The 12,771-nt window shown below is 38.4% G+C and overlaps 1 protein-coding gene across 1 annotated transcript in view; it reads left to right on the forward strand.

The window, feature by feature from the left end:
• Positions 1–12,771, forward strand: part of CA10 (carbonic anhydrase X) — a 174,333-nt gene that overhangs the window by 31,726 nt on the left and 129,836 nt on the right. Inside the window, exon 2 of the mRNA XM_010075933.1 lies at positions 3,314–3,388. Coding sequence (XP_010074235.1) covers positions 3,314–3,388 — 75 coding nt within the window. The remainder of the gene's footprint in view (positions 1–3,313; positions 3,389–12,771) is intronic.

The following is a 12,771-nucleotide window of genomic DNA, read 5'->3' on the forward strand; positions in this document are numbered from 1 at the left end:
GCCATTCTGTCAGATGGGCGTTGATACACCAATTGTAGAGACCCTGTGTTGTATGTACATCAGGTGTAAGTGTCCCAGATAGGATTCCCAGCAAGGATTGTCCATATGCCTGTTCATTCTAATTTTATATTCCCTTGTTCCATTACTAATCCAGGTATGGGTCCGATTATGTTTCAAAAATAGAGAAGAGCTTTTTTATCTCCTTTACTAAGACCTCTTGCCCATTTCTGTAACATAAATTGGAGTAATGGTTTAGGAAAAGGTTTTGGAAGACAAACTTTCCTCCCTGGCCTTGCCAGATACCCTCCTGCATTCAGAGAAATGAGAGCTGTATAAATCTCTGTCCTTTCTAAGCAAAGTCCCTGTAGCTTCCATCAGAGTAAATCTTTGGCACCAGGCTAGATTCCATATGCACAGTAGAGTGGAAGTCGTGTGTTCAGTCACTCTCTGCACTATTTTTGCAAGATGTTTTGCCTGAACTGGTGTAAAACATTGAGGTTTCAGGGTTCGGGAAAGAGCACGGCACTAGATATCGTCTCCTTAGCTGCTCTCTTAGAACAACCACCTGCCTTTCCTCTTGATTTCCTCAATGGCCTCACTTTTCTGTAAATCAGCAGCACTCCCAGCATTGCTCTTGCCCTCAGATATTTTATTTGGCTATGGGTACAACATCTTATTTTGCTTATTATACTCCTTTTTATGTGTTTCATTTTCATGTCTATCGAAGAGATAAGGATCTGATATCTGTGGAATGTGCAGAGTTATGCCAGGTCATGCTCTTTGCTGATAGCTGAAGCAATTGCACAGGCATCCAATTATGTAATACAAAGCTTTGATAATCTAAATTTTTTGCTCATCTGATGCAGTCTGTTCCATACTAATGCACCAGATTTAAAAACGTATAACAAAAATCTTAGTTTTCTTGATACTCCTTTTGGAATTAGCTTTACTAAACGTTGGGGCAACACACTGAAGCAGAGCTGCAGAGCTGGCCTCTTTTCATTTTGGTTGAATTTAAACTCTGAATAATAGATGATGTTTTCCTTCTGGACCTGGCATGTATCATTGAGATTGGCCACAGACTGGGCAAAAGCAATACGTTTTTCGGTTGTAGATGTTTCTATGAATGCTGACAGTAAGCAGTTGCATTTGAAAATACCCATCCTCCCTGAAGTCTTTTTAGCTTGCCTCTATCTACTTGCAGAGTTTTTTCATCCACTTTTAAAACACAGCAGCCTCTGGTTGGCTGAAACAGCTTTAGCTGTGTATATTACTAAAAGATGCACTTTAAGGTAATGTAATTTCCTGGGAAATTTTAAGCAGGAGAATGATTGCTGTGCTTTGTTGGAACTCACTTACTAGTATCCTCACCTATTGCTGAAGCATCCTGAAGTCTTTAAGGACTTCTGTTGCAGATCATAGAGGCATAAAATCATCATGCATAAACCAGTGTTGGGATCCAAATATTGCAGCTCACACTGGATGTGAATATTTTGCTGCTCAGATATTTGGATTGTGGGTTGGGATTTGCCATTTTCCAAATGTTTGTATAGTACAGTCCAGCCCAACAAAGACCTGCAGTTTGAGTTCTCTAGGCACTGATATAAAAGCTAAAATAACAAAGATAATGTCATCTGCAAACTGTAAAGAGTGCACAGTGGAATAGTCCCTTCGGTTTAACATGTCACCTTTCAGTTAATGGAATGAGCATCAGTACTGAAATGAGAAATCTGCATCCACACATACCCCCTTCCACTAGCGTGTCTGGATTTCTGGTAAAGCAGAGTGTTGGTCCTTCTGTCAGTATGTTTAATTAACTTCAGCTTTACTTTTGTTTCTGCAATTTACAGTCAGTTAAATCACGAATGTTTTCTAATTGATAGAAGAGTATGTAATGGTCCTCATCTTGTATCCTTTTTAGTCTCAATGTCACATCCTCTTTGTAATTTGTAATTACAACAACAATTTTTATTATATTACTGGAACTTTTCCCGGTGTAATTGTGTCTTTTGTATATAATATATGATTTAGAAATTAAACTGCAGCAGAAAGCTGCTAAACCCAGCATCTTCTGTAGCTGTGTATTTGTGTTAAAAAATTCTTGGACCTAGTGCAAGAGATTGAAAGCATCTTATAAACAAAACCAACTCAAAATTTAAGTTAATGATACACAAGGTAGCTGAGCTTTCTGTAGCTCAGTGAGAGCTGCTCTAAATATGAAAATATCAAGCAAAATACAAGTGAAGGCAGAATGTATTTGCATATGAGCTCTTATGGAAATCAACTGCATGTTTGTCTTGCTGTGTGCCTGTGTGCCCTTTGAAAGTGTTTCCAATTAACAGAGGTTTTGCACTTTGACCACAGCATTTGCTCCAGTTCTGATTTCCTGCAAGACAAAGAGAAGTAATGACCTTATGAGTACCAAACTGACTGATCAAGCCCTTGCTGCTCTTGGCTTTTCAGGAATTTGGAGCAGTCATTTAAGCAACAGTCTAATCAGGGGGAAACCTTATGCAAAGTTTAGACTTTTATTGTCACAGCCTTCAGAACACTGGTCAAAGAAACCTTTCATTGCATAACTGCACTGAGCTATTGAATGTGACTGTCATAGTGTTTCATGTCACATACGCGTACCAGAAGCAAGTGCCTTGCCTGGCTACCAGGATGACTGTGGCGGGGGATAAGTAGCAGGTGCTGCATTGCAGAGAGAGAAGACAGCAGAAAAAACTTCTATTCCTGTCTCAGCATTATAGCATAAGCCCATATTTGTGAAGCTATGGACTATGCACTTCTGTCCTGGTTTTGGAACTCAGAGCACATGGGATGAGAGGAGAAGCAGTTATAGACACAGCTATTGCCTGTGGTTCACTGTCACTCCTTCCCATTCAAACTGAGATATTATTGGAGAACTTGGGAAAGGAAGGGGAGAAACTGCTTTTCAGTCCACCAAGTTGGACTCAGATATTGACTGCTGGATATGAGCATACTCTTTTTCTCTGCATTTTTATCCCATACTGAATTTATGGGTGGCACAGAAACCATCAATAGTGCTATAAATCCTGATTTTCTATCTGCATTTTTAAATTTAGTGATCAGCTCTTCAGAAGCAGAGGATATTTTACTGTCTGAGAAACAGGGACAAGGTCCTGTAAGATACAGGTGCTTAGCATAATTCAAAAAATTGAATCACTTGGGAACTTAAGGAATGGCTCTTCTGTAGAAGATGATACCCTGTTTAGAGTTTCTGAAGTTCATGTAATTAAATATTTCCTATGCTTTGCCTTAATTTTATGGTTTCTTTATTTCTTCCTAGCTCAACAAAATTCACCAAAAATCCATGAAGGCTGGTGGGCTTATAAGGAGGTGGTCCAGGGAAGCTTTGTTCCAGGTAAGTGTAATTTTAAAATCTTAGTTTTTATTAAGTATTTTTTTTCACTGGAATTAATATCTTTGGGTTTGAGAGAGATTTTGGGGGGTTTTTATCCAGTGTGAAGATTTGAAGTATACAAGTTGTTGTTGATGTGTGGCTCACAGGTGGGAGAGGATATAGGTAGAGATGAGGTACAAGACTCATCACACTGTCTTTCCCAGCTTCCCTTCTTGCACTGCTCAACAGAAAAGAGTGCAGCGGCGACTGGCAGGTTCTCTCACTACAGTAACTGCGGCTCAGGTCTTTCTTAGTGCCAAGCCTTTCAAGTGAGAGTGCGGAGTTATCAAGTGCAGGAAGGAAGGTGCTTCAGTGGCTGGATCTGTCATATACTGGTGATACATGAAACATTCTCCCATTTCTCACCGTTTCTAAAAGCAAAGAATTGCTCTTATGATTTAAGTCATGTAGGCAAACAAAACAGAAACTTGTGCTTTAAAATGTTAATTGAATGCAAATTAGCTTCCAAATTAAACTTCAGGGAACATTCAAGGATGAAGAATGAATACTTTTCTTTATGCATGGTGATCTGCATAATGATCAAATAATCTATATTGTTACATACTTTCACTACATAGACTTTTTCTGGTATGGAATATCAAAGTAGTTCACGATGGGTTAAAATACATTTAAATAACCTTTTTTATAGCTTTTCTTTGGCTGAGCTTTGCTATGACTACAAATATGTTGTGTCACTGAAGTAGTACAAGCATTTTCAGAGTGGCAAAGGCAATTGTGTTTCAAACTGTTCTGTATAATTTCTTTTACTTCAAATAGATGTGCACAACCTTTGATACTCTTTTGTGTCTGACTGTACTAATTCTCTTCATACTGCCTTTGGTTTTTTCATAGCATCATAAAAGTTGGCTTTTGTAAGCACAAAATATAAGGGTAATTAAATCTTATTTGTGATCACAGAAGTCACTTGCCAAAGCTCCATCCTGTTACTGAAACTTTGGACTACATGTTAATAGGAGGGCGTGTTTCTTGCCCCAGGAAGACACCATCTTCACAACCCTTACTGAATTATATGGAGTCTAAAGTCACTTGACAAGGTGATATGCTGATCTTAGCTAGGAGGAAGAGTTCCATCTCTACCAAATAATGAATGAACTTTGCTGAAGGAGCAGATAATGTTCTCCTTCCTTATAACAAAGGTTGTAAAACAACTTTAATTCCAGATAAAGAGCTACATCCAATATGATTCGTTATTGGCTACAGATCAGCAAATCCAAGGCTACACATTTCCCTGAGAATCTGAGATGAGAAATCCTCTGTTCGTAGTTGCTTTCACAACTCATTTTACTCTAAAAGGGAAAAGACTAACAGAGACTGATAATGCTGCTCCTGCCTTTTGCAAGGATCATGGTGATGGGATTATGCCCTAAAAGCTGCAGGCAAAGCTGCACTGACTCAGAAGGAACAGGGGCAGTGTTTGTGAAGCACTGAGAAACTCCCTCCAAGGAAGAAATGTATGAATTTGGTAATGATTTACAAGGAAAAAGAAGCATGAACAATTGCCAGTCTTGGCCATGAGTACCCAAACCTGATTTTAAACTTGCTACTATCACTGTGTGCTTTTGTTGTGGTCTGTGCAGGCAGTTCAGGTCTCTCTAGCTTCTCCTGTGGGGGCTTTAAGATTTTTTTTTTTATTATTACAGCATTAATATTTATTTTAAACTATAAATTTCTTTATGTACCTGTCCAAAAATGACTTCTGACAGACAGGTCACTGTAAGAACCATGAACTGTTTGTCCATGGCCTGAAACCAAGAGATATGAAACTTCAAACCCAAACACATCTTAAACTTTATGAAGAGCTCATGTATTGTGCCATCCTCCAGTCACATAGGGGTCTATTTCATACACTGAAGCTGGTGACCACTTAGTTTGGATGCCTCAATAATACAAAACAAGCCTTCTGATTGCTGCTCCTGCAACCCTCGCTTTTGTACTGACTACAAAATTTCTTCTAGTCTTATTTTGGGACTTCAGGAGGCTGCAGCGTCACTCACCGACTGGTGCAGTCTGCTAGTCAGTGAAAGCAGTGGTGCTGCCTGAGCTATAGCAGTCCCTCCACACACTTAAAAATCATACAGTCTGATGCCGACTCTGAAGAATTAACCAGCCATATATAATTATTTATTGGAACAATAATAGCAGTTTTTCTTTTAGAAAGCAATATATTGGAATACTTCATCTCTTCAGGGTGATAGAGCATAGATTCTGGAAGTTATTCACTTATTGACTGGAACTTAAGTTAGCATATATAATATTTCAGCTTTGGTTGTCAGTTAAAGATAGCTTGAAGGAAATATATTTTATACCAAATATTTTCTTGGTTTCTTACTTCCTTTGGTGATTCTGCAAAAACTGGCTGTTTACAATCATGTAACTAGAAAGAAGTTTGCATCTTTGCATGGGAGTTAAATGTGATTAAAATATAAAACCATTGTCTCACTTTTCAATTAATTGTTGATACAATAAATTATTTTAAAATAGCAAGGAACATATAAGGTGACTGCTTTTAGTTTGGAAGAAGAAAGTAACACTGTTGAGGGGAGAAATTTGATGGCCTCAGTTCTAATACAAATACTCCTTCAACAAAACAAATAAATAAATTTTAGAGGGCAAGCAATGTGAACTAACCACAGTGAAGAACTCTGAAAAGTCTAGAATTTTAAACCCTATCAGACATGTGATTGAACCATAGTTCTTTGCTAAAGTGGTCTCAGATCCATTTTCCCTTCACTGCCTGATTATCGTTCTTGGGTGTGCTTTTTCCTCCTAAGTTATGATTAATGTTCACAGAAGAAAAAATTGCATGTAGCAGATGTATCTCGGACTTCGCTTCATTACACTGACAGGACCAAATGATTCAAGTTGTCTTCCTGGCTATTTCTAGCCCCAGTCAGGCACGGCAAAGGTCAAGCCTTCCCTTTATAACAAATACTGCGTTGGACAGCATGCTGTATCATACTGTGTTACCAGCTGTCCAGTACCTCTCGTGCTGAACCCGCAGGTTCCTCCCACTAGGACACAAGCAGTATCCCTCTTCTACTTCAGGAATCTGCATAGAGTCTAATATGGAAAACCTTCAAGGCAGTGATTTGCAGATCCGTGTCAATTATTGTAGCTCACACTTTGCTGTGATGTACACTGGTGATGAACCCAGCACCACTGAGGAGTTTACATTAATACAACATGCAGTTTTCAATTTGTGTATCTCATTAGTATAATTTAGTGTCATTAGGGTAGAATTTGCCATTTCAGAGGAAAATATGGTCACTGCAGCTGCACCCTTATCTGTGGTTAAAATAAACTCCTATGAAATAAGGTCACACCACTACTCCTGGGATGGTTACACAAAGTTAACTCTGCTTGTTGTTTGTTGTCAATGAAAGCTTTACTGTTACTCCCGAAGAACTTCCCTGTCAAATCCTGGCCCCTGCCTAATAGAGAAAGAGATCAAAGAGGAAAGGAAATGAGGCTGTTACCTAAAGGTTGATACATCATATAGTATGCAAGTACTTTCCTCATAGACTGCTATGATTTAAATTGTAAGTATGGAATCAGAGGATTGTTATATCATAGTATGTATCCAGTTGCCTGCAATAACTCAATTTCTGAAAGTACTCTGTATGTGTAAGATTATTTAGGCTCTTCAGTTAGGGGATTGCTATTCAGTTGATAGTCTGAAACCACTCATTTGCACTCAGTGAAAATTTCCTCCTCTTGTAACACCTCTCTAAAAAGGTCAGTTGTGAATTCACTGAACCATGAATCTTTGAACACACTCAGGAGCAAAAATCTATGCTCATCATTTACCACATCTGCCTGCCTATGAGTACGTGGAATTATTATTTGGAGAAGTTTTACTGCTGTTACTTACACACATTAAAATACAGCTATCGTATAACATCACCCCGTTGTGGTACTTCCGGGCACATGCTGTTTGTGGTCATCAAGAGATTTACCATCTCTTAAAAAGAAACTCACCATGAAATACAGTCACCTACTTAGTGCTTTTCTGGCTACCTGCTGACCCTGCTCAGAGCTGTAAATTGCATTATAGTTAATGACTCTGGCCAAAGAAGGAAGCTTCCTGAATGTTATTGACTGGTTTTCTTCTACTACGGAAAATATTACTTAAAACTGTCACTTTCTTCTTTCTGAATAGAGTGTGGTTTTATATTAGGGTGCTTTTTCATTTTGTATTTATGAAATGTACAAAAATGCATTAGTGCTTCCAGACCAAGCAGTCACCAACTTTATAGTCAGGACATAAACCCTGAAAATAACAGCATAACATCATAATGGGAAACCTGACAGGTCGTTAACTACAGCTGTGCAAATGGCACTGCTGTAATTCACACGTGCATGTAGACAGCATCAGAGCCTACAGCCTTTCAGTATCTGGTTGAAAGAGTAAAGTACTGAAGGCTGTAGCACAAAATAACCCAGGTCACACTGGAAGCTGTTCACTCGACACCAGAGCACAGAGCTGATCCGTGTTCCAGCCCAACACAGAGGTGGTTCTTCAGCACCTTTTTTATGACTCCTCCTTGTGTCTTTAATTTCTATGAGCTTCAGTTACAGGGGCTCACGTAAAGAACGAGTCTTAACACAGGGAGGTCATTTTACAAATATTAAATGAGATGTAGGTAAAGGAAGATATAAAAGGTGAGTTCAAGGCAACAGTCTGGAGGCTGGGAGAGAATTAAAAAGCCATTTAGATACATGTGTCATCAGGCTAGTCTGCCCAGTGTCCCTATGCTGTTGATTAAAAAGAAAAAAGATGTTCCTGCAGATCCTTTGGAGAAACCTAATCTTTTGGCTGACTGAAATGAAGTGGTACATCTGTCCCAACAGAGAAGCAACAGTCAGCGACAGGATGGGCACTGTGAGCTTGGCATACCTCCTTCATGTGCACTACCAGATTTTCCATTTCAAAGGCTCATTTTAATAGAGCTGAAAAATGTTACATGGTTATTCACAGTGAAATTTTGGCATTATCTCATACTGTGTTATAGCTTCAGAAGTGAGGAAGAAGGTGGATGTATACAGGCCAAGTGACAGCCAATTGTACAGCCACCGTGTTTCAGTTTAAAAACAAATCCAAAGGTTGAAAAGCACTGGCATTTAAACAAGGACGTTTCAATCAAATGGTGAGAAGATAAGATTTTTCTTGCATGCTTACAGGAGGAAGTAAGGTCACGTTCGGCTTAGTAATGTCTCTGGAATCCAGGTGTCACTTTGTTTCCACAGTAGAATAATTAGAAAGCAAGTCTGGCTTCAGTAGTCCCTGCAAAAGTGAGCCACTGCCAGTTTTGAAAATCCTAGGTTATTACTTTTGTCTGAAAACAGGTCCCACTGAAAACAATGGGATTTGCTTGCTTAGTCAAGTGCTACATCCTTGAATAAGGACATTAGATGCTAATTCTTTAAAAAAAAAAATCAATATTTATAAGGTTGCATTCCTTTTACAATGGTTTTATTTAAAACCATCTCTTTCCAGCTTCTTTAACTGGAGTGAAAAATACTTATTTACATATAGCTTCCATACCTTTTCTTCTAGAGTGTTTACACTGCATTTACATTAGTAATGTACTTTCTGAGGATAATACTGTATCTTTTGTTTCACTTGTGAGGGAGGGGCTGAATGAAAGGAGTAAACCTTTGTACCCGAGGTCATGCTAGCGTTACCACAGCACTAACAGGTACAGGATGAACAGGATGCTCAGTTCTGAGAGGAGCTGCTGCTTCACATCTCTGTCAGAGGCAGTTAAAGCCATATTATGGGCCAGCTGCCCTTCTACAACGTGTAGATAGGAATGATGGCTAATGCCCAGCTTTAGTCCCAATTTAGAACTGCAGGATTTAGCTGTTCTGTATGACTCAGAGGATATAACATATGACATGGGAGAAAGCATCACAGATAATGTAATCAACCTTTCTGTATTTTCAAACTAGGCTACATGTTCACTAGTGCATGTCAGGACATTTCCCAGGACTGAGTTCTGGTTCCATTTTGTGTTTCCTATCCGGCAGTTGGGCATCTCCAAATGGCTTTCTTAAAATAAAGGAGAAATAAATGACTGAGGTTTAATAGGATATGGCTGAAACACATTGCATGGCCTTGGCAGGCTCTATTATCCACATACTGACATCTTTAGAATTACCTGTTATTTTAATATGCATTTAAAATTGGTTAACAGGAGTATAAATTAAAGTAATAGAGAAACTAGTCTCTCAAATTTTTATTGCTCATTGTAATTTTATGTTTATGGGCTTATTGCTTTGTGGCAGGACTTGTGGCTTTTTAGTTCTAGAGAGCATAGTAGTAGGAAGATAGTACCTCACTCAGAGCTTGGTAAAATCAATGGATGTCCTTCCACTCGACTTGAGCAGGCTCTGTCTCAGGACCATAGTCACATTATTCTCACTGTTGACTGCTTGGATATAGTTTCCCAGTTAAGAATGCTGCCCAGTGCAAAATTGGTTTTAGATAAGACTTTTAAATACTTCAAATAAGTATATGAACTTCTTTTACATTATTTTTCATGCAAGTCCTATGCCTAATTTAAGTAAAAAAAATTAAGAGGGGAAAAAAGATGGAAATGAAAATTTGTATTTGTTGAGATGTGAAATGAGGTGAGCTATGCGCAGAGATATGACTCTCATCCTACACCTCTAACTCAGTGTAACAACAACGGAATTTTGGAGAGTACAAAAGGAAGAGTACTAATTAAAGTGGCAAAACTGCATTGAATTGAAAGACATGAAGCTCATCTTCTATATTAATGATGGTCAAGTTTCTCTCTGTCTTACCCTTGTTCCTCTTTTGTTTCTGATTCTGTAACTACTCTTTTCACAGCCACCTTTGAATTAATAGTGCATTTGGGCAGGCACAGATACATGCTTAAGGAAGGATACAGAGCTACAAGTAATATTTGTAGAAGATAACATAGGAATTCTCTCAACTTTTTACATCATCATGAGTATTTATGTTTCTTTGTACCCATTAATTATAATAAGCACTTTACATTTGCATCGTTTCTGTGTCAAAACTCTACCTAAAACATCACTAGATGAAGGACATGAAGGAGCTCCATAACATGAATATTACAAAAAGCTGAAGCAAAAGCTACGACACTTCTTGATTTAGAAAGTCCAGTTTGAAACACAGAAACTGATTTCACTTTCAGAACTGGTTTAGCAGTCTAAGTCCCAGTGGCTTTTTAAGACTGATGGCCAGATCTAAAACCCGATTTAAGTGCTTTAAAATGCAAACGACTGGCCAAGGAAAAGGAGCTACGTACATAAAATACAGTTTCTCCCAAAAGGCTCTGGGAGTTGGGCATCCAACTTTATTAGGCAAGAAGATAAGAAGATCCCAGGAGGCACCTGTATCATTTAGTGCCTGAAGACCATCATAATTCTGACTGTAAAGTTCCTAAGTATCTAAATCATCTTTAAATAAGAACATTAGTTCCCTGGAAAAGCGTTCTCTATTCTCTTAGGGGTTGAAGGTAGGGTAAATAACTCAAGTATTAGTGAATGCCCCACCTCCCAAACCCTACCATATATTAGATCGAAATCCAGAGAAAATTAAATGACATTGAAGTAGTACAGGCAGAATAAATGAGTTCAAAGTGAAAGATGTTCTTTCTTGCCTACTTCTGGGAAGATTTCTGGTAAACTGTTTCTAATGTGCCCTTCAGGAAGCTGTTACCGAGATACTGGCGTTCAGTTTTCAATTTCCTGCTTGACTTTGCGTGCAACATGAGTTTCCATTGGTTTTCCTGCATAATGTGCATAAAGACACCTTCAGCTACTTAGTACATAATACTGGTGCTGGCCCATATACTTACAGCAAGAATTTTGTGGAGCGTGCTGTTCATAATTGGAGAAGAGGGGATTCTTAGTTGCAGGCTCTTAAATACAAAGCTGTTGGAATTACGTCAGCTGGCTTTAATAAGAAAATATTTTCACAGGTGTTTTAAAGATGTACTTTTGCTTACCCATCACACACCTACAGTCACCTTTCCCAAACTGTATAAACCTACACAATATCATCCTCTGTGTTCCATCTGCCTCTGTAGAGAAACAGTGCAATAGATCTTGTAACGTGACCTGTCTGCAAATGCTATGTTTGTGGGATGGGGTGTAGAAGGGGGTACTGGGCTCTTTGCATTTTATACGAGTCTAGTGCTTTTATGGACAGAATAGTTGTGAAAAGCCCTGCCATTTGCTGTCCTGATTAGAGACACTAAATGAACATTTTTGTCATACTTGTCTGTACTAAAGGCAAAAGGCATGGCACAAGAGCTTCTCTCAGTAAAAGAAAGCTCCACTTTCCCTCCCAATGCCCTGCTTTGTGGCTTGATATATTTGCTTTTATAGCCAGAATCTGCTGTTGGAAACAGTGCATTGGGCAGACTAGTCCAGTACCAATTCTTCCATGATTATGAGATAAAGTTTTTACTGATGCGACTTTTAAAACTGTTGAATTGCACAGGGATCCTCCATATTGTAGTGTTAAACACACAGGCAAATTCATATTTCAGTGAAGTATGTTCCTTTTACAGCACAAGTTTAACAAATAGAACCAGATTCAAGTGTCCTTATTCAGAGAATCTCTAAATCCGGTATGTGTTTTCACTCCCTAACTCACCTCTTCACTTCATGATACACATTTTCAGTGACCTCAGGATGATACAGTGCCTCATCTCTAAACACCTATGGGTAATCTTCTCACAGTACAGCTTTATTTTATATTCAGAACCACCTTCTTTACTACACGGCTCTCCAGGTAGAGTGCATACAGGCATGTGCATGTGTGTATATACACCTGTATGTACAGAGAGTTTTAACGTTTTTAACATTTAACACTCATTTAACACTCAGATGTTTGATATTTAAAGTGTTTATCTATAGCGTTCCTTATGTAAGACCTACAGCTGTATAATACTAGCAGGAAATAATATATCTAGGGTAGAAATTAATCTAGTAGTTGAAGAACAGCAGATGTAAATTATACTACAAGACAGAGCTTTATTCTTTGGATTTTTATGATGCGTGGAGAGGGATAAATTGCTCCTTGAATGCTGACACCTTTGTATGAAGACACAAATAATTTCAGGTGGGTTTTTTTAAGAATTGAAACAACCATTGGGATGTAGAACCTTTCTTTCCAGAACTGTCTTGTCAAGAGGCAGTCACCCTATTTATGCATTCTTTTATGGTTTTTAACATTTTACATTTTTTATGTGAATATTCTTCTGAAAGGATTTGGGCTTTTAAAATTTTATTTCTAGAAACGAGCCACGGGAAATCAGGAT

This window comes from Pterocles gutturalis, unplaced genomic scaffold, assembly GCF_000699245.1.
Source record: "Pterocles gutturalis isolate BGI_N339 unplaced genomic scaffold, ASM69924v1 scaffold3548, whole genome shotgun sequence".
NCBI classification, from domain to species: domain Eukaryota; kingdom Metazoa; phylum Chordata; class Aves; order Pterocliformes; family Pteroclidae; genus Pterocles; species Pterocles gutturalis.